The following is a 25,801-nucleotide window of genomic DNA, read 5'->3' as shown; positions in this document are numbered from 1 at the left end:
CCTGGAAGGCATGAATCAGTCAGTGAAGAAATTCTACTTTATTTTACACGTATTGCGTAAATTAAGTGATCCATAGGAGGGTGAATATTTATACAAGACATGTTAAATTCCTGTGCTGCTTGGTAACAACATGAATACTGTGTTGCTGAGAAAGATTTCTAAGGGAATTTAGGGTTTATCCCTGTTATGATTCAATGATGTCCAATGATGAGCATGAGGATCTACCATCAGCATGAAAAAAAGCATGTGCTGTAACTTTATTGGTTGTGTCAGTCAGCTGTATGGTCTTGTCTTTATCAGCAATCAGGTCTGCACTGAACTCAGAGTTAACGATGACCCAATAGTTCCTCGGGAGCTCTCGGTTGCACTATTATAAACTGTTGCAGAAAGGACATTATTTACATTTACACTATTAACTGTGTGTCACCCAAATGAGGATGGGTTCCCTTCTGAGTCTGTACTATATATAGTATCATAAATTTTAAGTCAATCTGTTTTAAATTAATTTTAAACTTTAATTCACTTAATTATGTTTCTTCTTATTTATTATTATTATTATTATTATTATTATTATTATTATTATTATTATTTCTTTTTTATTCTCTCTTCTGTTTCCATACTTCTGTAAAGCTGCTTTGAGACAATGGGAAATTGTTAAAAGCGCTGTACAAATCAATTGAATTGCATTATTGAGCTTAAACAATGCGTTTTACACGCGAAGTCACTACTGTTGACATGATTGTTAAACAGATCTACTGTAAAACGAGTGGTGGTTAACGCTTGAACAGCGCGAGGGTTCGCATGAAGCACGTGGTTCACATTATTATTTGACAAACGTTATTATTTGCGCGCGCACACACCGTAGCAGGCTCGCCTTCGTGACACGCGCTCATCTGACACACAGCGTCTTTAATCAGATGCGATCTGAATTGGGGAAGAAAGCTTTTTTAATCATCTGGCACAACCACAGCGCGGAATACCTGGAGAAGCCATCAGCACTTTAGGTAACCATTTTTCATTTTTAACCAGGAAAACGTGTATGCAGTTATTGCATGTTGAATAACTCGTTTTTTTCTATTTGCATCGTTATAAATTAGCCTGGCATGTAAGTAAACATATATTTAATCCAATCTATACAAGGCAATCCTGTAATTATGTCAGACTAGAAAATAGGGTCGAGAAGGAAAATAAATAGTGAACTTTTTCTGCACACATTTAATCTATGCCTCAGACCTTAAATCTATAGGATTTACAATATAAAAGACTAAATCCCAATATCCTTAAGATCAGTTCTCACTTCTACACCTTATTCGAACTACATAGATGTACAGATTTGAATGGATTTGTATACCTTGTAGACTTCTTGTAAGCTTTTACTGTGTTTAGTGCTAAAATGTCAACAATAAGTGAAACATGGGCATGTAAATGATTATATGGAAAGGCAAAAACAAATAACTGTGTACATCACATTGTGAGTGGTGGATCTTCCTTTGAATTGAAGAGGTGCCAGAACTAACATGGCATTGTTAAACATGAATATCTGAAGTGCATCACAGGACATCATGTACACACACCTTTGCACTCTCTATACACACGTTCACACCTAGTAACAGTTTAGGTGCTGCCAGGTTACTTGGGGACATGGGTAAAATGTTTAACCCGGAGTATTTCTCATTCATTCTGTCATTCAATAATTAACATCTTTTATCCTGTTCAGAGTTGTGCTGTGAGCATTAGATGAACCCCCATTTGTAAATGTAAAATGTATATATTTAAACTTTAAATCCACAGTTTATGTATTCACACAAATATGCTTTATGTCCTCTTTTTAAAATGATACACAATTTAATTTTGTTGAATTGAACCTTGAATTGGATGCCAGTTAGTTACAGGTCATCATGCATACACACTCATTCACAGCAATCAGACATAAGCCAAGTCACCTGCTGCCATTTCTCTGAGAGGTGTGAGGAAACCAGACAAACCTGAGGAGAACCACATATACATAAGAGAGACAATGCACAGAAATTTCAAACAGGCAGTAACCTGAGCTCAGGATAGAAACTTGGACTATAGAGCTGTACAGTGCCTATGTTACCTACCCCCGATGAAATTTTTATGTTTTTTACTTGAATAGTTTTACCTAAAGAGTCTGCACTTCTTATTTATTGCATGGAAGGTAACTTCTGTATTGTCTGAAGTTTATAACTTGTGTGTAATTTATATAATAATTTGTGTTTCAATGCCATTCATGCCATTCATTTTTTTTTTTTGTTTTGTGTTAAAGAACACAGAAAATGGCAAACAACACCACCTGTCCCTCAATCGATGACTTCCGCAACCAAGTCTATTCCACTGCCTACTCCATCATCACCATTTTTGGCCTGGTGGGTAACGGCTTTGCACTGGTGGTGCTCATCCGGACCTATCGCCAATCCTCTGCCTTCCATGTGTACATGCTGAACCTAGCAGTGGCTGACCTGCTGTGTGTGTGCACGCTTCCTTTCCGCGTTCTTTACTATGTACATAAGGGCCATTGGACACTGGGGGACTTTCTGTGCCGCATCAGCTCGTATGCGCTTTATGTCAACCTCTACTGCAGCATTTTTTTCATGATGGCTATGAGCTTTACACGTTTCCTGGCCATTGTATTCCCTGTGCAGAATCTGCGCATGGGCACTGAGCGGCGGGCTCGAGTGGTCTGCGCTGGAATTTGGGTCTTCATCTGTGCCACCAGCTCTCCGTTCTTGCTCTCTGGCCAGCACTTTGATCCAAAAACCAACAAAACCAAATGTTTTGAGCCACCAGAGGAATCTAGCAGCCTAAAAAAGCTGGAGGTGCTCAATTATTTCTCATTGGTGGTGGGGTTTCTTGTGCCCTTCCTAGTAATCCTGGTCTGCTATGTTGGCATTGTGCGGGCATTATTGGGCAACTCTAATGCGATGAAGAGGCAGCAAAACACACGTACCAAAGCCATCCGCATGATTGTGGTTGTCATGCTTGCATTCTTGATCAGCTTCATGCCCTACCATGTGCAACGCACTGTACACCTCCACTTTAAGAAGCAAGGTGCCTCATGTGATGAGATTAACTCCATGCAGAAGTCAGTGGTGATCACGCTGTGCCTGGCTGCTGCAAACTCCTGCTTCGACCCCATGCTTTACTTCTTTTCGGGTGAGAATTTCCGTAATAGGCTCTCTACTTTCCGCAAGGCATCAGTAAATTCCCTGATCATGAAGCGCAACCGCAATTTGCCATCATCTGCCCATCCTTTACAGCAGAGCGAGCATGAGAAATGCATTAGCTCGAGCAAACTGGGGTAGAAATGAAGATAACAGTACCTCCTGGCTAAAAGAATAGGAAAGCAATGATCAAGCAGGGTGTGGTTGGATTTTATTTGATGTCATTAATAAATGGCATTAACCCTGCCATTAAGTTTGCCCCTAACCTTTTCATACGAATTCAGTTGTGAAAACGGCTCCCTTATGGAATTAAAGAGACTCGTCGAACTGTTACTTATTGTGGTAAATCAGGATTAATCTGAAGGAAAAGGTAGGGTGATCGGTGATGGAAGTGCAGTATTATTATGGTTTAAGAAGTCATTCAACAGGATTATTGCACTTTTATTTTCTGGATGTTAATAAGCAAAAAAAAAAAAAAGGAAATTGAATGAAGATAAAGGCTTATACAGAGAGTATATAACTCATTATAAACAGACTAATGCACAGAACAGCAGCTTGCTTACAAAATAATGCATATACTGAATTAATGATGCTGCTTTCAAACTGTGACAGTTTGTTTGATCAATCTGCTTTTTTGTGGTCTATTATTATATGTTCTTATTATTAATGATTAGGGCTATCATACTTATATTTTACAATGTATTTATTGTGCATATGTTAATAACTGCAAATGTTAATGGTTTGTGCATGTATTGTGCAAATACACAAGGCATATTTATATACAAAGACAACTTTTTTTTTATACCAGATACCCAACAGCCTCATTCACATCTAGGGTCAAATCAAAGATGCCATCAACCTCCCATGTTATTTGGGACATGGGTATGGTAAGATAAGCCAAACTCAAAAAAAAAAAAAAAAAAAAAAAAACGCATAAAAGTTCAACCCTTCAATCAGGATGTGCTTAATCAGGATGATCAGTTAAGCTAACATTGACCTGTTATTGTAAACCATTTCTGTTGTAAGGTATATTCTAAATGTTAGGAAAGGATAAAAAGGAAGGTTTTGGAGCAGTATGTTTTTTTGGTGTTGATTTTAAGCAGTAGTTTGTCTAGAAATTTTGCTGAGACCTGCCAACTCAGTTCACAAGGTTATATTACCACAGTGGACTGTTATTAGTGCATCATCATTAAGTTCAGGTTGTATTTTACCGACATCTAGTGGCTAAAATGGTAAATGCATGAAATTCTAGATTTGAACGGTACATTTCCCTATACGTCTAAAATCCCATACAACCTCCTTCATCCCAAAACAACAGATTGCTAGCCTTAGTGCTCTTTTAATACATGTTTTCTTGAATATATGTACTGTATTGTGACAATAAAGGTGACTTGACTTGACTTAAAATTCAATCGAACATTATAATATGCCATACTATTTAGTATAGCTGATAGTAATTATTCTATTATAACGGTGTAGCTTTAATTAGAAGGTCTGAATTTGGGGTTTATCCGTTGCCTTAAATAACACAAATATTCTAGTACTTACCAAATTGTTTTGGTAATTTAGAATATTTAAGGATTTTTATTTTTTATTTTTAAAGTCCATTGATTAGTTGTCAAAGTTCACAACTTCAGAAAATAGTTAACTCGGCTTATGTTATTTTAGTTTTATTTGAAAGGTCAAACAAATCAACGTAAAACTAAAAGGGGAATGTTTCTTTCCAAAAGACAGAGTTTTTTCTCATTTTACTGTGACATTTGCAAATAATGTAGATCATATATGTTTGTGTCTTTTGTACTGTTGCTGTGAAAGAAACAACAAAAGTAAGCTCTCCATTGTATATTGTACACTATTAGGCTATTTGTGGCAATAAAACCTTGAAACATTAGACAAAACCATCTTAAGGATTCATCAATGTTCTGTACCGTTTATCCTACGTAGGGTCTTGCAGAGCCTGAAGCCCATCGCAGGGACACTCTGGACAGGGTGGCAACTCATCACAGGGCACAATTACAAACACTCATCCACACACACTACTTTGGACTGTGGAGAAAACCAGGGACCCCGAAGGAAGCTCCTAAAGAACAGGGAAACCATGTAAACTCTGTGTACACAGAGAGGAGGTGATAATAAAACCCCCAACCACAGAGGTGCTAGGCAAACGCTCTAAACCACCATAATCCATTTTATTTACATTTACAGCATTTAGCAGATGCCCTTATCCACAGCGACTTATATTTTTATCTAATTTTATACAACTGAGCAATTGATGGTTAAGGGCCCAGCAGTGACAGTCTGGTAGACATGGGAATCGAACTCACAACCTTCTGATTGGTGGCACCTTAACAACTAGGCTACCACATCCACATTACACACACACCACAAAAATTAATTAATTTTTTTATTCTGTTAAGGAAAAATATTGATTTCCAATAATTCTATAAATTAACATAGAAATCGAAAACGTCTTATTAAGCCAGATACATCTAAAATAAGTCAGTAACATTTTCCATCATTTCCTTGCCATAGCTTTTGCCCTTAAACAATTACATGGTATTTATTATTAAAAACACGATGGCCTACATCACAGGGCATAACACAAAGGCTCCAATCGCATTGTTTAATCAGTAAATAAGGCGGTAGACTGAAAGCAATCGTGGAACGTTGTAAATTCAGACGCCCGCGTTTTCTCTTCAGACTTTACTCCTTCCTCCCACTATGGGAAGACCCTGGTCAGGCTTACGGAATTTCGCCTGCACTGCGCATGCGCCTGCAGAACTTGATGGCGATGTAGAAGCGCGAGATCGGGAATTCACCTCAGATGTCTCCTCTTTCAGCCAAGTGGAGGTTGTGGTGGGGATGAACGCAATCAAGCAGACTTAACGGAATAACGAGGATCTCGGGGACGGATTCAAATCGATTTGCGACCCATCGCCATCTCGTGTAATCACATGCGAGCGTCTGCGTCGTCCATGTCTTCTCCGTTCCGGCACTATTGCGGTAGGCAAACGACTATTTCCTCTGTTCACACATGTATCGAAACGGCGCGGCTTTAAAGCGACGCGTTTCGGGTCCTGTCCAATTCCCATTTCCACACTACTCCCTCCTTATGGTCACCGACTCAGACTACGCCCTGTTCGTCATTAACTGACCCTCATCATTTTCCCAACTTCCGCTTAGATGCGAGGACTTCAGGGGGGAAAAAACAAACAAACAAACAAACAAAAACGATTTAATGAGTATTATTTATTTCCTTTTAACTTGAGAGCGGTTGCTGTTTAACTTATAACGCGACATCTGTTTGTTGTTACAACGTTACAAAAAAAAAACGTTAGTTAGTTTCCGAGTGTAATTCTTTCTATCCAACAGTGTTACTGTGTCGCTGTAGACGGATCAAATCCGAGGACGTGGCAACGTTGTGTTTATTTTATTGACTGGATGCAGCTACAGTCATGTATTTATTCTGTTCAGTGACCAAGTCAACACCTTTACACCAGCTGTGTGTTTTAGCTCTTTTGCTCGGCTTGGTTTTTAATAGTTGTGTGTTGTGTGTTTATTTACATTCAATCATTTTTTTAATCATAATAATAATAAAAACAAAAAAATAATAATCATAATAAAAATTGTTTTAGCACCAGTAGTGACCGTACAGGATAATTTTGTGCTAATGAAATTGTGATACTTGAAGACAAGTTTTGCTAAACAAAGCTAATAAATCACCAACTAAACAGTGGAGCCATAATGATTTGGGGGGGGCCGGGGGGGGGGGGGGTTTACTGGTAACCAAATACTTGTTATATAGCAAACAAAAGGATTTGTTTTTACATCAATATTACACCATTATACATGACGTTTATTTAACACACGAGGATATAGAGGAAAATGAATATTCATGCCAATTTAAAAGTTTCAGGAAGAAATATTTACATTCAAATGTAATGCAGACTTCAATTATAATTTTTAACAGTTTAAAAAAATACTGATGATAAAAATAAATATAAAAAAAGAATAAAAAAATACTGATGAACTCGGAAACTTTTACTCCGACGATTTAGAAGAATATCAATATTATAATAATATTGTCATATTTAGCATATCTGCTAAAGAAGAGCCTATGATAATGTTCATCAGTATCATGAACAAGCTGTAATGATGTATTAGCTGTTGAAACACAAATAAAAAAAAATGAGAAAAAATGGTGGTTCAACAGGTTATATATACATCATTTCAGTTTGGTCTGTTCTCACATCTCTGCAAATACAGTGGGTAGATTCAAGGCAGTGGGAATCCACCTACTAATGTTATTACACATAACATAATACAATAATTATCAGTTCTCATCATATCTATAGAGTAGCATGAATAGTGTTTGGAATAGCTCAGTAACACACTCTTACAACAATGCGAGTGTTAATAAATCATTCCTTAGACACAGGTCAAGTCCTGTTCTGTCATCATCCCAGTTCCAAGGCAATGATTTGACACACAGTAAAAATTCCCACTGAATGAACCCTTGCAGGTTGAATTGATACCTACAGGGGTATATTAGTTTGCACAGTCTTCATTTAGGTCCAGATGGATGTGTGCTGTAGGTGTTCATTCAGAGCTGTGGACCCTGTTATTTTGTTTTGCAGGACTCTGAGGTCTTGTGCAGGTCTGATATGAGGGAAAATGTGTGTTTGTCAGAGGAAAGGAGTGTGTGTGTGTGTGTGTGTGTGTGTGTGTGTGTGTGTGTGTGTGTGTGTGTTTGACTACAGAGTTGATCAGTTTAATTACATACAAGGACCATGAGACTCTGTACAGCAGATTACATTTTGAAAAGAAAAACTATATATTTATCTTAGACTTGATATAAAGTCGGGTTATTTTTGGACATGACTAATGATGTCTTCCAGAAGAGGGTAGAAGGAAGGTGAGAGGTGTGGCCACAGGAAATCAAGATTCCCCATTTCAGGATCTTTTGTCAGACAGGGGTTTGGTTTCCTCAGTGCCCCGTGCTTGGTGTCACACCCTTCAAAGCCTGGCCTCACTCTGGATGCCCCGAGGGCATTTTCACACTCTGATCTCATTCTTTCTGCTTCCCTTGTTCCCTCCCTGTGACACAAATGTAATGTTTCAGTAAAGCTGATATGATCTAGGGGTTGTACTATTAATTTTTAGTAGTTGACTAGTAATTCAAAAAAATAGTAGCTGACGAGTTGTCCGAAACCGGTTCAGAGCATCACTATTTTAGGCTGTTTTATTAGTGCAGTTAAATTCTGATAATCAAAAGCAAGGAATTTGTCCAACCGCACTTCAGTTAACAGCTACAAATGGCATTTCCAGCTTCAGTAGGTGTGTCGAGTACGTTGTCTATTCATGCACAGTTTATACTATTTTGCATTATAAATAGTGTGAGTAATAACAAGATGAAGTGCACTTTAAATACCTGGTTGACGCTTCATTCATATATAGTGTTAGGGGCGGGGCTACCCGGTGCTGAAGCTAGACGAGGAAACATTTTCAAGATGGCTGAAGACAGTCTAGTTTAAAAATGTACCACATTCTGCTAAATGCTATATCCTGGGAATTTACTTACTGTTAATTAAAAATATATCGAACAACATGTTGTTCCATTTAAGCTGATGCTACCTTTCTAAAACCCCTACACTAGACAGAAGAGTACATAGTGCATCATGTGTAGTAGAAGCCATTTGGGAATCATTTGGCAGCTAGTGTTTTTGGCTACACTGTTAATGACAGAAATAAATCAGTGCAATATAATCAATATGTGCATTAAGTTACACAGAATTACATCATGTGGTTGCTAATTTTGAGTTACACTCATGTTGATGACCTGGAGGCCCAGTTGCATCTGAAACTGAGAATGTGCAGCGTGGAAGCTCATGTCTGTCAATAGAGGCCTTATAGCTCATTCCCTAGTTTTCTTTGGATGTAGTGTGGCTGTGTCTACAGCAGTAAACTGGGACTCTTTTCCCATCAAGTTCAGCCCCAGCCTCAGCAGCATCAAAAAAAGAGTCTGGGTCAGTCTAAACTTGTGGATCAGGAAATGTGGCAGTGAATGAACTAGTGTGCAGATATTAAATACAGTGTAAGGCTTGTCTAATACAACTTGTCTAAAACTCTACAACAATAAAACTGGTATCTAATAATTATAATAAAGTTCCATTAAAGCAAAGTATCATCGTAGGTATATCTCCTAGTTTAGTCTTGCACACTGAAAAAATTCAGCTGTTTTCAGCTGTCCATGTGTCTCGACTGCAGTCTGTGTCTAGTGAATGTACATTAGATGAGTCAGGGGTGTTTGGACCTCTGACCATAAGACCTATATGTGCTTGTTGAACATCCCATTCCGGATTAATTCTCTTAATAATGTCCATTCTTCTGGGAAGACTTGCCACCAGATTTGTGTTCGTCACAATTCGTGGCAGAGGTGTTCACTGAGGTTGAGGTCAGTACTGTGTGCTAACAACTTGAGTTGTCTTCATGGAGATTGCTTGGTGCACAGGAACAATGTCATGACTAAGCCTCTGTGTTCCAGTGAAATGGGTTCTTAATGCTAAAGTATACAGAGACATTCAAGACAATTGTGTGCTTCCAACTTTGTGGCAACTTTTCAGTTTGGGGAAAAGCCATACTTTTGCCAATGTAGTGTTATTTATTTCTTATTATTTTTAAATGATAGAACTCTAATTTAAGATGAATACTATGAATACTAGTTATTCAACGAATAGTTTGAACCTGTGTATACATGAGATCACCAGGTGTGTAAGGTTGTGGTGTAAACGTCCTCGGGATCTTTTATCATACATCCACTTGTTATCGTGAGTCGGTCACGTTACACAAGCACTGACTATGCTTTCAGGAGTGTGACATTGAAGTGGATTGAGTCATTCTCATAACATTGATTTTATTTTGTCACACAAGTCACTTCACTCTTTGTCCACATGCGATTTTTAAGAAGCCAAAAAGCTAGTGAGCATCAACAAGTCCAAATGTATTATTGTGTCAAAGAATAAAGAATCAATAAAGTCATCACTCAACAAGAAAATGACAAGCTATAAATAATATTATAATATTAATGAGTGAATCAGCATTGGCACAAGTCTACACAGGACTGAACAGGGCTGGAGGTGCTTCATTCAAGGGCAGCTGTTGAACAGAGGCAAATGGAAGGAACCAGCGGACGCCACTGTCAAAGAGTTATTGTGTAGCACTGGTGCCCTTGGCTGAGGGGTGCCTAGCACTGCCAGGGCTCTTCACCCACAATCCCACACTAAGCTATCACCACTTACGGGCCTCCTTTATAACCACACATGAAATTTTTCTTGCTAAGGTTTCAAAAGTTGACTTTTGCAAGCAAGCAAATGTCAAAACCTTTATGAAAGCCTGATTTCAGCAGCTGCAGGAGTCCGAGCTGTGCTATACCCAACTTATTTTCATTCATGATAGAGAATAGATCACGAGTGTACATTTAGTCATTTACTGCCAGCAGGATACAGGAATCAAAAATATACTGTAAACATATCTACTAGCCATTTCCTCACTTTTTGTGGCATACAAATGCAGGATTCTACTGATCTGAAAGTTCAAGCTCTTTCAAGGAGCTCTTTTGTTGAGCAACTGAATTTTGTATTGTTTACTTCACTGTAAATATTTCTACAGTTCACTCACTCACTCATTTTCTACCGCTTATCCGAACTACCTCGGGTCACGGGGAGCCTGTGCCCATCTCAGGCATCGGGCATCAAGGCAGGATACACCCTGGACAGAGTGCCAACCCATCGCAGGGCACACACACTCTCATTCATATTTCTACAGTTATTGTTTGTAATTTATTTTACATTACAAATTTACAGTCCTATTGGTTAGCGACTGTAGTAGTGAGGAAAAGACATGGAGGGTTGTAGGTAGCAGAGATGAGGAGGTTCTCTTTAGGAGTGACGAGGATGGACAGTATTAGGAACGAGCAGATCAGAGGGACAGCTCAAGTTGACTGTTTTAGGGACAAGGTCAGAGAGGTTAGATTGAGATGGTTTGGACATGTACAGAGGAGGGAGATGGTTATATTGGTAGAAGGATGTTGGACATGAAGCCAGGTGAGCGGTCAAGAGGAAAGCCAAAGAGGAGATATATGGATGTGTTAAATGAAGACATGAAAGTAATTGGTGCGAGAGTAGAGGATGCTGAGGATAAAGTTATGTGGGAACAGATGATTCACTGTGGCGACCCCTAACGGGAAAAGCCGAAAGTGGAAGAAGAATTTTCTACAGAGTGTTAGCCTAACTTTAAAACCTGCTACACCACAGTGCTGCTGAATGCTCAATGCTGATCGGTCAAAAAGGGTCGACAGATGCCTGTAAAAACACGGCTTTTCTATCAATGCACTTGTTTATATCTTATTATTCTTACTTCAACCATATAACAACTGACATCACAGACATTTCCTATAGCCTGTAGTCTCCAGTGTCAGCATTCTGTAACAGTCAGACTCAAAGCGTGACCTGGAGAGATCAAGATTTTTTGTCACGGCACATATTTTTGTCTTATTAAGTAGGAGAGGTGTGAGAGGGATGCTAATGTAAGTGATAACAGGAAGTAAAGTGTTTTTGAGGGAGTTACACAACGTTTAACAGATCTATAAATGGATAAAAACATGGTGTTCTTTAATAATTAAAGAAAATGTCTAATTCATTGTGAGAATGCTGTGGTAGAAGTGAAAAGTACTTCAAGATGTGCGTTTTTCGAAAATTATGAGCTTTATGGTAACAACTCCCCAAAACCCCATGACAATGCAGATTATTTTCATTTGCGGCCACAAAATGATGACCTCCTGGAGGGAGTGAAGAATGTAAGCGTAAGAGCTCAGACTGGTGTCATTTATTGCTCACAGGCTACATTATGGAATAAACTCTTCATTCTACACCTTTCAGTAGTAATGTAGGGAGTGTATGGTGAAATAATGACCCTTTAATACTGTACACTTCATACCAAATAAACAGAAGAAGAAAATTAGCTTAGACAATTAGACATTGATAAATCTGATATGAATCCTGATTTTATCCTTGCCTGCTCGCTCTCTCTCTCTCTCTCTCTCTCTCTCTCTCTCTCTCTCTCTCTCTCTCTCTCTCTCTTTCTACCCTCACTCAGCATCCTATAGGACAGCAGATTAGTTTGAGCATGATACCCACCAGGCACGTGCGTGTGGTCCGAGCCCTACAGCATGCACAAGCACAGGTCGTTTGGTGCTCTGGCGTCATGCAGGCATTTCTGTCACATCGCGCGTGTTCCCTTTGTTTCCTGTTTACAGCCTGGGATGAATTTTCTACTGACGAGTGTGGAGTTATTGACTCCAGATGGGAAACCTAGCATGAGTTTGAAGCGACAGAGGAAAAAAAAAAAGACTCTTTACACATCATTGCACTCTGTTTAATCAGACTTTCCAGTTGTGGAGAAGGCTTCGACTTTTGTAGAAGACTGTATAAAGGTCAAATATGTTCAGATATGAAGGAAACAATTCAGCATCACACACAAAACAACCTCCCCTCACCCCCACTGGGAGATTTCTCAAACTCTGTATAAAAGCTAAGCTGATTTCAAACCCAGATCACAATGTGGAATATCTGTTAGCTTCTTTGCCTTTAGGGAAAAGTGCATGTTTAAATGTTTCTTGAAATCATAAACTTTATGAAATATTTAGAGACACGAAATTTCAGGAGTGAAATAAACCTATTCTTAGTGCAGCTACTACAGGGGGGGAGTTTCAGAAGTACTAACCAGTACTAGCAACTTCAACCCATCGATATTCATCGCAAAAATATGTAAAAGTATTTATTTTGAAACATTAGCGCTGCTGTGAATTGTGTACGAGTTTGTCAGCATGAGCTCGCTGGCGTGAGACCGGGAGAGCAAGAGGAGCTTCACAAAGATGAGGATGAACACTACTCACAAGATCACCAATCAGAGTGGAACAAAAAATCAATCGTACTCAGAAGCACATAGGATGCCATGGTTATTATGATGAAGCTAACTTCATCTGCTGTAGCTATCTGTCAGTAACAAGTTCAGGAAACATAGCCTTGTGTTCTATTAGCTACATTCAACCAAATAGTTTCTGTTATCAGCATCAACAGCGTTCATGATGGATGTCACGTCACACCGTCTTTGACCAGAGATTCTTCTGGATGGATGGATGGATGGATGGATGGATAGATGGATAGATGGATGGAAATAGATAGAAAGATCTATATGTAACGGTGAATTGTGTGGACAATGGACAATGCAGATATATCAAAACTGATTTTATTTTTATTTTTTTATTTAATAAAAAAATATCATGAAGCAAACCCATCCAAACCCCCAGTGTTCAAACCAAATCTACACTAGTTTGCTAGCTGTATTTATCCTTTATTTGATCATTGAGCTATATTAATGGCTGGGTTTGTTGAGAATGTTAAGACAGGGTTTAGGAAAGTACAGTGTGAAACATATAGTGTGAAAAGATTATTAATAACGGTGGTTAATTGTTAAACCCGGGTAAAGTATGAACAGTGTGAAACCTCAAACTATAGCTAAAAGAAGCTGTAGTTAAATGGAGAAACTGAAACTTTTTTCCAAACAGAAAGAAAAAGCAATGAAAATTTTGGCCAGTTCCTGTTATTTCACCAAAGTCTCGGAAACGTATTTATTCAGACGACTATCTCAGCTTGCCTCAGACGTTTTACGACCAGGATAAGCCCGAAGCCGGTTTAACGAACGCTGCCGTTTAAACAAATCCATAAAAAACTAAAAACATGTTTGCTAAGTGCAATTTCCTCTCACAGTAAAGATTAGGCTGCGCTCAACACATCCAGCAAATCATTCGAACAGCAGTAATCTTATGGAAACGAGTTAGTAATGTGATGTCGGCTGGCGAAACATCCACACGTCAGGATCAGCATCAGAACAGGATGAAGTGTGTTTACACTCTGAGAACAGTCATTTCATTTTTGAGGACAATTTAAAAAAGAAACAGTTTAATGGTTCTACTAATAAAACATTACTAAGAAGAACTTTAGTCAACAGAAGAGATTATTCCAAACTGGGTGGTGAGGGCAGCGCAAGCGCAAACAACTAAACGTTTGAGGGAAAAAACAGACTATGATAGTCAAAAACAGACTATGCGAGATGCTGTGGTACAGACACCACCAACAGCTTGACAACATTCAGCTACGTACAGATATTGATCCTCTTTCCGATATTTACTTTTATTGCTATTATGTTGTAATTTCATTTCATTTGTATGATCATTGTGTGCTTGTTCGTATGGACGGCTGCTGTTTGTTAACCCTGCACATGCTGTGATGCTGCAGCTGTCAGCTGTAAATCGTATGAAATATATCTTAGGAAGAATTCTCTCAGTGTACCACATGTTTTAAACTTTATTCAGAAGATCTTCTGTAACATTAATCTATGAAAAGGTATTTATTCCGTTATGATAAAATGGAGACCACAAACATATGATACACAGATCTCAAAAAAAAGAAACAAATCCCAGTCCTGTGTTTTGCTCCAATGTATTAAACATCTTTCTTTCTCTTCTCTTTTTCATCTCGTAGGAGTTGATGTCAATGAACTCTCTCTTCAGCTATGATGACAGATCAGCACCTCCCACTTTTGGAGGCCACGCCCATGCTGGCTGAAATGCCCCTCTACCCACACATGCTCAGCCGAGACGGCATGCAGCAGGTGAGTGAGCCGGTGCAAAACAGGCCGAGATCTTCAGATAGCAAGCTCTTCGCTTATTCGGAAGCCAAAGCCTACTCAGAGTAATAAATAGGCAAAGTTTTCTTGTCACTGAAATGAAGCATTCTGGATGGCGAGGGTTTGTTTAGCAAACAAAGGCATAAGGAAAAAGCTTCTACCCGACCGTCAGCTGATCACGAGTCTGAATCTCAGCATTTCTGAGCCAAGATGTAGGCTGTGCAGTCTGGGTGGAGGAGTTGGGGGTGGGTATGGGGGCATGTGGTTGGCATGCCTGGTCCTTTGCTTGTCAATCACAGTGACACTAGCCTAGCCGAACACGCGTTTCATTTTAAGATCTTCCAAATATTTCTGATTTATTTATTTATTGAAGAAATACATACAAAATGTTCTTTTTTCGCAAAGAACAAAAGATCCTCTATATTTTCCTTATGCATTCAAAACAGTTATCTTCCTTTTGCCATTATTGAGCGTATACATACGTATTTATAGTCACTATAATCATACAGAATTACGGAGACTATGTGTACAATGTTTTCAGTCTACATATACATGTAGTGGATATACAAGTGTATATAATACAAGTGTTTCTATGTTTTGGCAAACCGATGACTTTTAGTGGCGTCAAAGCTGCTGCGTCTACGAAGATACACAGACGACTGCATCCTACACAATCGTGTGCTTCCGAATTTGTAGCAACGCTTTGGACAAGCTTTTATCTGATTCAATGGTGCACATTGCTCATACTTTACATACACTTAATCCTGTTAATTCGTTGTCTGATTTTTCACACTGTACATCACTAAACCCCGGGTTAACGCACTTGTTTGCGTATTTGCGGTGTCAACAACCACGACTGGATCAATACGGCGCAGGATCATTTTAAATTGTCTCGTGCTTTTGCATCAGCGAGAAAAAAATGTCACATTGTAAATCCTCCGTGGCTGTATTACGGCTTCTGAGACTTACAAAGGCAACAAAACAATAAACAAGAAAAGAGATTTCTGTTTACACCATGTGGCGTTTCTGTGACTGTACAGAGGAAAACATCTAAAGATCTACAACAAAAACATCAAATTCTAGATTTTAGAAATAATATCGGTCTTTTCTCTTTCTCTCTCTCTCTCTCTCTCTCTCTCTCTCTCTCTCTCTCACTCACTCACTCTCCAAAGCCGAATGTTACACAGCATCAACATCACACCAGCTGAATTCTTTAAAGTGTCATATGTAAAACTGCTGTGTTTTTTTTTTTTTTTCACTGTTGACTGCATTTTACTGCAGAATTGCTCAAGAAATCCGCTGTCCAGCTGAGCTCTCACGCTCGGCCCAGTTTTTGTCTGCACAGCTGATAATGTTTTTCCACACTCCTGTCTGTACTCTCCCTAAAACATGTAGTGGAAATGCTAGTTTTCCCTTTCTGCTGGGGTTTAAGCTTAAATTGTTTATCACATTATTAAAAATTCTTCAAAATTGGGGAAGAAATAATAAAATATTGCTCAAGCCTAGTTCAAAGTGTCCTTTACGTAATAAGGAGATTGTTGCCTGTTCTTTAGTTTCGTTTTGTTGACATTTCTAGATTTATATTTGTCCCGAGATTGTTATGTCATCCTACGCCGCTCTCCTATTGGTCACTTCTACACAAGTGTAATAGCAGCAGTGTCGTTCGTACAGACAGCGAGTCGCACCAACGAAGCAACCAGAGATCATTCGTCCTTACAGAGAGTGACACCAGCTACAGAAACCGTCTGTGACTAGACATGGGCGTGTCGAGCGTTTCCAGTTATTTTCACATTCTGCATTCTCAGACCACTGATCTCAAGTCATTGGCAAAGATTTGTAGTGCAGCGTGTCAGGGTGAAAATCCCACAGTGGAAAGCAGACTTTATTCTAACATGAATTATTCAGAGCTGAAGCGGCTCACGTCTGTCAGTGGGATTTGATTGTGTGGGTGGTAAACTGTAGCAGTGCTCGTTCACCATTCTGTATTTGTTCTGTATTTATATTTAGTGTGTGTGCATGTGTGTGTGTGTGTGGGTGGGTGTGCGTGTGTGTGTGTGTGTGTGTTTTACTTTTATCAGTTTATCAGTCTGGTCTGCTTTTAACCACTGTAGATTCCTTCATTTTAAGAATTTTAAGAAGCAGCTATTTGAACAGTTTTGAGACAAAACTCCAGGTCATCTGAGTGCTTCGAATGTAGCCAAGCTGAGACGAGAGAGGAGAGGAGAGAAGTGTCTGCATTCCTCACAGCCGAGCTCTGCCAACAGAATTTCCAGGAAGAGGAGGCGAAAAGGGGGGAGGGAAAGGGGCTGGAAGTGTACACATCCGGAACTCGGGTCCTGATAGCCTCCGCTGATGGGAGGGTGGTTGTGTGTGTGTGTGTGTGTGTGTGTGTGTGTGTGTGTGTGTGTGTGTGTGTGTGTGTGTGTGTGTGTGTGTGATAGAGAGTGGTTGTGATTGTTTCTCATACACACACCCAGACACATAGAGTGGTTGTGATTGTATCTGTGTGTGTGTGAGAGGAGAGACAGGGAGTGAGAGAGAGAGAGAAAGACAGAAAGTGGTTGTGTGTGTGTTTGAGGGTGTGTGTGTGTGGGGGGGGGTGTTCTCTCAGCATGTGTTTCTTTTTCACAGTTGCTCTCATCAGTGTGTGAAGCAATAGTTACTCTGCTGTGTTGTAGTGTTTATTGTTTTACAGACTTTCTGCAAAAAGTTTAGAGAAAAATAAAAGTGTCCGAGTTTCACTGTGCATCATTTTTTACAAAAGATTTTCACAGACTAGGAGATAAAGCAGCATAAAGTAGACTTTCAGCGATAAAACAAAGGTCACGTCAAGTAGAAACAGATTACGGAAAAACAATATAATATCGCACTTAGACACAACGTCAAGTGTAAAAAAAAAAAGTCTTTTATTCGCATTCAGTAAACCTTAGCAAACGTGGTAAAGTTAGGCTTATTAAGTAATGTGTGATTGTGGCCCGATGCCTTCGCTCCATGTGAAAAAGCACAGCCCCATGAAGGAAGAAAAACAGTGTGGGGGGAATCTTTTATTCATTCATGGCTCCCCCTTGAAAAAGAAAGCCACATTCCATGCCTGCTTTCCCATCGTTTGGCCTCCAGATCAAAGCGTGCTGTGAGCTCAAAGGCCACACAAAGAGCAGGAACGAGAGCTCGGCTTGAGACGTGGCTTTTGAGCAACTTTATCTCCTTGAGAGCGACCGGCAGATTAGCCTTGATCAGTCCAGGTCACTGCGCCTCTCCACGCTGTCCATCAGTCCTGACATGGGGAGGAAGGAGAGCCAACATCAGCTTTCATTCCTTGTAGTTTTCCATGACGTTCTCCATCCCCAGCTCCACAACACAACTCCAACAACTTCCCATACACCAGAACAAGCATACCTGAAGAAGTGAATGTACATAAGCAATTAGCGATTCATTAGCCGAACGGAGCTGGACTTTGATGAAAGGCATTACGGATATACGATTATTCACCCTAATTAAGCCTCAGTGACTGGGGTGAGTGACTCAACCCGGGCAGTGACTGAACTTCCCAGCACTCCCACGGACACTTTACCAGAAGCTGTTTCTACTAACGCTGTGGATCTGATGCTATTTCTTTTTTCCTGCACTTTGTGCTCGTTGATAAATTTTCTGCCCTCTGCATACAGCATTTGCTACAGCACCTCTTCTGCTACAGCCTCTTCTTATTTTGCATTGTCTTGCTGAAGTAGGAAAAAAGTACAAATATTTACCCTGTGCCTTTAAAACTGCTTCCTCAGCCCATACACATTGTGGGATTTTTTGCTTTTGTTTTGGCACAGACCAAGCAGCTGCTTGACGTCGTTTGTGGTTTTTGGGACCAGATCGGACAAAGCTTGGATGTCGCTGCAGTTCTGAGTCCTGACTGTTGCTCGTATTACTTTAACTCTCGACTAGTGTATTCCTGTCAGTGGAATTTATCAGGGTTTGCTTTGTTTTTATTGTGACTCACAGTACAACACACACACACATCCTCAATGCCAGGAAGATCTGACCCAGTGTGGTGGAGTTTGATTAGTACAGCAGAGAGATTGCGCTTTCTTTTTTCTGAGCCGTCCCCTGATACACTAATGACACACACCGTCGCAGTATCATGTCAAGTCAAGCAGCCTTCATCATTCCTCTCATTTTGCTGTAACGCAATGACAGAACAAAATGTAAATACACTTTATATTTATGTAATGTAGTAATGATGACATGCTACTCTCCTTAACATTGACATGAAAACGCTAGTAGCAATCGAAGCACTTTTGGTGACAAGAATCGCTAAAAAGTCTGCAGAATGCACAAGGGACTGTTACATACTTTATTTTGTTACACAGGCCCACAGTGTTAATCTGTTTATTTTTAGTCTTAGATAATGTGGAGCATGTGCCATACAAATCCGTGTGAGCTGCTAGAAGAGTAATGAAAACAGATCAGGATTCTAACTAAAGGAAGCAGGGTTTTGTATTACAGACAGCAGTGATGTTAAAGTAAACAACTCCACAATTCCTGACCAATCAGATTAGAGAATTCAGAAGTGCTGTGGTACAACTAAAGTAGTTTGTGCTTGTTGTTTTCAGGGATTTTTTTGTAAATGCTAATCAGGTATTAGGTGTCTTGCATTTTTCCTTTCCATCTCCTCCTCCCTCTTTCCTCCCTCGTTTTCCCGCCCTCTTTCTTCACCTCTGGGGTTTGGCTCCCAGGGATGGCAATGGCTTTGGGGGCTGGTCACGGCATTCCATGCATACTTCATACTTCTGCCCCTCTTCCATCGTCTGTATCGTGCATTCCTCACATACTGCCTCTGTCCGCTTCCTCCCCCACTCTCTCTCTCTCTCTCTCTCTCTCTCTCTCTCTCTCTCTCTCTCTCTCTCTCTCTCTCTCTCTCTCTGTCATTCTCTCTGTCTGTTTCTCTGTCTGTCTGTCTCTCTCTCTCCCTCTATCTCTCTCTGCCCCCCCTCTCAGTCTCTCCCTCTCTCTTTCTCTCTGTCTCCCCCACACTGTCTCTGTCTCTCTCTCTCTCTCTCCCTCACTCCCTGTCTCTTTCTCATTCTTTCTCTCTCTCTTTCAACTTCTTACTCGACTCTTGCACACCATTAGTAATTGTAAGTAAAATGTTTTCTATTATTTCTTTGTCACTGATATATTTTGTTCCATGATTCTGACTGTCATGGTGTCAATGTGCAGGCAAGCAGGCAGTGTGTGTGCGTGTGTGTGTGTGTGTGTGTGTGTGTGTGTGGAGACTTATGTAACATCCAGGCCAGTGTACATTTCCCATGGAGGCGTAGTTTGTCAAACGGGGTCAGGGCTTTGTGCACACACTCTGCAGGCTCGGGGAAACAAACACGTGCTCATGGACGTGTGTGGACGAGTGTTTGCTCTGAGCTGGACCTCACCTCTGCTGGGAAACCACCGCACACATGCTGGAATTTGGATAGAAGCAAATATCCAATATTCTTTTTCTTCTGCTTATTGTGGTTGTCACAGTAAACAGCTTCTGTCTGAAAAGGGAGGCTGGAATCGATGCAGAGAAAGTTTTACTGTGACAATAAAAAATACACGATCAAAAGTCAGTGTGTGTGTGTGTGTGTGTGTGTGTGTGTGTGTGTGTGTGTGTGTGTGTGTGTGTGTGTGTGAGAGAGGCTTTAGATAGCGGCTGCTGTGACTGGAGACAGGGGTGTATGATTAAAAGGTGTGTTTTGGGAAGTGTAGTCCAGGTAGCCATGTTTGTAGGTTGTTCTGGGAAACTGAGTTCTTTGAGGATGTGGGAGTCAACCTGCCTACAAAATCTATTATTTAAAAAAAAGGGGGGGGGGGTTGTTGTCCATTAGGTGCTTCTGATCAAATAATTTTTTAAATAAATACATTGAAATAAAATTAATATTTTTCATTATCAGAATTGAGTTGGAAAAATTTCCTAATTTCCAGCAAAAGACACAAAATCAGCTTCACCACCTGCATGTGAGAAACACGGTAAATCCCGGGGAGAACATGCAAACTCGGCACACACAAGGTGGAGGCGGGAATCGAACCCCCAACCCTGGAGGTGTGAGGCGAATGTGCTAACAACTAAGCCACCGTGCCCCCCGCAAAAAATATTGACTTTGTGAAACATCATATCTAATCACGCACAACATCCCAGGAAACCCTTTCTAATAAATGCTGAGTTTCATACACAGAAGTGAAAAGTGTTTTCTTTGGGAGTAAAGATGAAAAAACTCTGCAAACGAATTTAGATTTAAAGAGAGAACTGTTGTTTCATGTCACGTGACTCACACCACGGTGCATCTGTTTGTTTGTCTTTTCCAGATGGTCCTGGTACAGGTCAATCCAGGAGAGACTTTTACTGTACGCACAGATGATGGCCAGATTCAGTGCATTACAGGTGAACACATACCTGTTTACACACCATCACATGCACACCAGTGCGTATCCAGGTTAAGTCAGTGGTATTTAACAGACTCTACATTCTGTGTGTGTGTGTTCAGGTCCTGCGCAGGTGCCCATGGTGTCCCCTAATGGCACCATGCCACCCATTTTTGTGCCTCCAGGTTACATATCTCAGGTACACCGTTGCCATATTTATCATGATTTATTATGCTTTATTCTACAACTAAAACGAATGCCCCATCATTACGGAATGGCATTTAGAACAAACAGATATTTCAAACAGAAATGTTTCTTGGTGATGTTATAAATAGCAGAAATGTGTAGTGATCTTGTGTGTCTCCTTCAGGTGGTGGAGGAGAACGGCATGTGGAAGGTGCTGGTTCTGCCTCATACGATGGAGTTTCATCCCTCTTTACCCCCTGTACCTCCACATCTCCCACTGTACACCCCACCACAGCCAGCCATGCTGCACCACCCACACTTTTACCCCACCGAGCTCTCTCCTCACTACATACACCAGCTGCCTGCACTTCCTGTCTACAATGAGCAGGGTGAGCATTACACACCTATACTGTAGAGTGGGCAGAACTGGGCCTTTTCGCATCATATTTCCTCAAAACCCTGTGTGCTTGTTCTCTTTGTGCTTCAGGGGTTTCTTCGAGGTACTCCGGTTTCCTATTGGGTGGCTGATTGTAACTGTATGTAGTGTATGAACCAGTGTGTGAGTGTGTGTGCCCTGTGATGGCTCGATACCTTGTCCAAGGTGTTCCCTGCCCTATCTCCAGACTTCCTGTAATCCTGTGTGGGATGTAGTTGCGTCGTGTTTAAGGTGTTGTTTAAGGTTGCAAGTTCAAATCCCATGTCCGGCAATGCTGAGCCCCTGAGCAAGTAGATCAGTTCATAAAATGAGATTAAAATTAAAGTCGCTCAGGATAATGTTTGGTAAATGTGTAGGATCAATCAGAAATGTATATGCAGAAGTATATATGCACTAAAGTACGACTCATTATTGGCCACCTAGTGGTTGATTCATGGCAGGAATTGTTAAATATTACTGACCTCCAGGGTGTTTTCCTGTCTGGTGTGCAGTGCTCCCGGGATAAGGTTCGGATCCCCCTGGATGCAGCGATGGATAAATGATCGAAACTCCTGCTAAGAGTACTGTGTTCTAAAGGATGATTTTTCCAGACCAATTTTTTTTTTTACATTGTAACGTGTGTTGTTGTGTCCATTTTATTAGGAGCACCTGCAATTATCCAGTCAGCCGTTCATTCTGTTTTTCCATGTGATTTTCACCACAGTTTTGGTTAGCTTGTGCCCACTGAAACCTCAGACTAGCTCTAAGAGTCCTCCTCTTTCACCAACAAGCCCACACAATGTGATTTGATGTTTAAAAGATTTATGGTGAAAATCACAGTTTTGGCAACCTGAAAATATATATATATACAGTGGTGAAAGTCACTGAGATGATTTTTTTTTTTTTACAATTCTGATGTTTGATTCAGATATTAACTGAAGCCTGACCTTTATTTTCATTATTTTATTTGTATTTTGGTACTTTTGTGAGCAAAGGTGGGCAGACGGTAACCTGACAATGACAGGCATCATTGTGTATATATATGTGGATAGACAGATCAGTAGGCTGCATGCCTGAGACACAAAGATTACATGTCTGGACTGTCGTTTGTTTGTTTAAAGTTGTCCAATGGACAAGTAGGCTCAGAGGACAGAACTTCAAATCTTAAAGTTGAAGCATTCACCAAAGACTTAACGACTCAGTTACCGAATGCTATTTCAGAAACTCCGAGGCTTAATGCACTTAAGAGGGTTGCCATATGCTATAAATTCAATGACTTGTTTACCAACCAAAACTTGGGACAGCACACTGCAGTTTCTATTTGCTCAGTGAACTAACTAGTAAATGTAATATTTGTTTACTCATGAGATGTGTGTGTGTGTGTATGCATGCAGATATGATGTGCCACAGTGTGTCAGTGCCCATTCGTGATGAACGTGCAGTAAAAATGCAGGATCAGCTACAGCGGAGGCTGAAAGGCGGGCATCTGGGAGCTGCTAACGGCATGCCACTCACCCACAACGGACACGGCAAAGTTCGGACAGGCATGGCTGCTTCTCCAACACCACCACGTCTTAAACACTCAGTCCGGAACAGAGGCTCTCCTCCAAGCGATTACGAGGTTAAAGGTGAATTATGCACACGTGTACATGTTGATATCCACTTTAATAGGAACACCAGAGCGCCTGCTTATACTGCAGTTCTCTAACCAGGCAATCATGTTGCAGCAGTACAGTACTTAAAATCATGCTGTGAAAAGCTTCAGTTTATTTTCACATCAAAATGAAAAGACGCACCCAACCAGGATGCTTAGAAGATAAAAAAAAATCTCCTGGTCATTTTCCACTCTTCAGCTGTCTCCACAACAGCCTCAGATTCTTGTCCTTGGCTGACAGAAGAGAAACCTGATGTGATCGTCTGCTGTTGTAGCTCATCCACTTCAAGGTTTGATGTGTTGTGCATGCTGACATACCGTTCTGCTCAACACAGTTATAAACCAGTTTATGTATTAAAATTCCAGGAGATCAACAACCTTCCTCATTCTCATGGTCGATCATTAACTGTAGCTTTTGACCTGTACGGTTTCCTTGTTACTCTGGTTTTTTTGGGCAGGTGAGAACAAGTGGTCATCCAAAAGAAGCTAAAGAACAAAACACTTTTCAGCACTGTATATCATGGCAGTGTAATGCTGTGTAAAGATAGTTACACTGTTATATTAAACAAAGTCACTTTGACTTGAGAGATCAATTCAAATTTATTTGTATAGCACTTTTTACAATCGAGATTGTCTCAAAGCAGCTTTACAGAACATAAACATAGAATAAAATGTTATTATTATTAAGATTAATAGAATACAAAATTCAAGATTAATGTTAGATATATTTAAATGTGTTTGTATTTATCCCCAATGAGCAAGTCTGAGGTGACTCAGGGACTGTGGCAAGGAAAAACTCCCTTGGATGGTAAAGGAAGAAACCTTGAGAGGAACCAGACTCAAATGGGAACCTCATCCTCATGTGGGTGACACTGGAGGGTGTGATTATAAATATACAGTCTGATAAATGTTGTATTGATGAGGAGATTGTTGTCCTCAAAGACCACATGGAGTTATTCAACTGGAGCTGGTAAATCTTTAGATTTAGAGTAACTTGAGAGTAGTCTGCGATAAAAATGTTCCCAACAGACACACAAAAGTCTGGAAACATGCATTAGACATATGAATATAACAAGTGTCGCATGACGCATTTCACTTTATTTTTCAGTCTCTCTCTCTCTCACACACACACACACACACACACAGACATACAACTGCATCTTCCATCAGTAGGATACTCAAACATGCAAAGGGCTTTTTTATAACACACCATATTAAAAACATAGTTTTTATTGCTAATATAAATTTAAAACATCATGAGAAATTATATTTTGTATAATGGAATTATTACAGCTGCAGATCCTGAAGAGGAAATGAGGCGAGTGCAAGAGCTGCTGTCTACTGTATGCAAACCCACAGTGAGTGCTTTACACTAATGTAGTACTCATCTACATACTGTCAGTTTTCATGTACAGATGCTTTATTATGATCCTTCATCTCTCCCAACCCCACCCCACCCCACCCCACCCCCTCCTCTCAGGTGGGCAGCATCACGTCACACTCTGCAGTTCTCTCCTGGCGTCCTCCACTCCCTATACTGTCAGAAGCAGATACACACTTACACTCATACCCAGCCCTGCCGCTCAGCTACGAGCTGGCCTTGTCTCAGAGTGGCACAGAGGGAGATTTCAAACTTGTGTACCAGTGAGTATCAATTGCTTCCACAATCCAAAATCAAAGTTCTAAGTACACTATATGGCTAAAAGCTTGTAGTTGTAGACACCTGACCATCACATCCATATGTTCATGTTGGTTATCTCATTCTAGATCTAGTCTCCCCATTGCTATAATAATAACCTCCACCGTTCTCAGAAGGTGTTCTACTAGATGTTGTATTGTGGCTGTGGGATTTTGAGCTCTTATCATTGTAATCATTTAATCCCAATCCCTTCTTACTCTGACATTGCTCTGTGCTGTTGCTCAAAAAAATACAAAACATTACAATATGCATTACAATAATGACCAAAATATGGCTTAAGCCTTTGTTTGTCTCACAGTTTCTGTCCGACTTCCTTGCATCTTTTTTTACGTTAAATTATACATTACAGCATTTGGCAGACTTTGTAATTTCGAATCTCTTTTTCTTCCAGAGGAAAAGACACTACGCATACACTGGGAGAGCTCAGACCTGCGACACATTATTACGCCAGGTGAGACCTGAACACCCTTTAGTTTATTTATTCTTTTCAATTTAATCCAAAGTGGTAACTCAGAGCTTAATCAGGAGGCTAT

General features: G+C 40.2%; 2 protein-coding genes across 5 annotated transcripts in view; both read left to right on the top strand.

The window, feature by feature from the left end:
- The first annotated feature begins 782 nt into the window (after nt 1-782).
- On the top strand, nt 783-5,862 carry cysltr1 (cysteinyl leukotriene receptor 1). 2 transcript variants are annotated; one of them, XM_047802384.1, is made up of 3 exons: nt 783-1,004; nt 2,288-3,174; nt 5,127-5,862. In XM_047802384.1, exons 2-3 carry the CDS (start codon nt 2,298-2,300, stop codon nt 5,141-5,143), a joined length of 894 nt encoding a protein of 297 aa, XP_047658340.1. In that variant the 5' UTR covers nt 783-1,004; nt 2,288-2,297; the 3' UTR covers nt 5,144-5,862. The 2 variants fall into 2 exon arrangements, with proteins under 2 accessions (XP_047658340.1, XP_026991041.1); XM_027135240.2 differs by lacking the exon at nt 5,127-5,862 and having other exon boundaries at nt 784-1,004; nt 2,288-4,582.
- Nucleotides 5,863-5,958: 96 nt separating this feature from the next.
- The window catches only part of LOC113635933 (fibronectin type-III domain-containing protein 3A-like), a 34,719-nt gene continuing 14,876 nt past the window's right edge, over nt 5,959-25,801 (top strand). For 2 of the 3 annotated variants that reach the window (XM_047802383.1, XM_027135699.2), the window contains exons 1-9: nt 5,959-6,185; nt 14,783-14,912; nt 21,258-21,333; nt 21,437-21,513; nt 21,685-21,889; nt 23,310-23,543; nt 24,863-24,927; nt 25,050-25,213; nt 25,660-25,719. In XM_047802383.1, the coding sequence (XP_047658339.1) occupies nt 14,814-14,912; nt 21,258-21,333; nt 21,437-21,513; nt 21,685-21,889; nt 23,310-23,543; nt 24,863-24,927; nt 25,050-25,213; nt 25,660-25,719 (980 nt within the window). In that variant the 5' untranslated portion in view covers nt 5,959-6,185; nt 14,783-14,813. Of the gene's footprint in view, nt 6,186-14,782; nt 14,913-19,986; nt 20,054-21,257; nt 21,334-21,436; nt 21,514-21,684; nt 21,890-23,309; nt 23,544-24,862; nt 24,928-25,049; nt 25,214-25,659; nt 25,720-25,801 lie in introns of those variants that run through there. The other variant, XM_027135701.2, reaches the window with a different exon arrangement.

The sequence above is a fragment of the Tachysurus fulvidraco genome, chromosome 17 (assembly GCF_022655615.1).
Source record: "Tachysurus fulvidraco isolate hzauxx_2018 chromosome 17, HZAU_PFXX_2.0, whole genome shotgun sequence".
In the NCBI taxonomy this organism is placed as follows: domain Eukaryota; kingdom Metazoa; phylum Chordata; class Actinopteri; order Siluriformes; family Bagridae; genus Tachysurus; species Tachysurus fulvidraco.
This window is presented reverse-complemented; position numbering and strand designations above follow the sequence as displayed.

Bases quoted from the DNA above. Each gene is read 5' to 3' on its own strand.
- cysltr1 (XM_027135240.2), top strand. From the start codon at position 2,298: ATGGCAAACAACACCACCTGTCCCTCAATCGATGACTTCCGCAACCAA.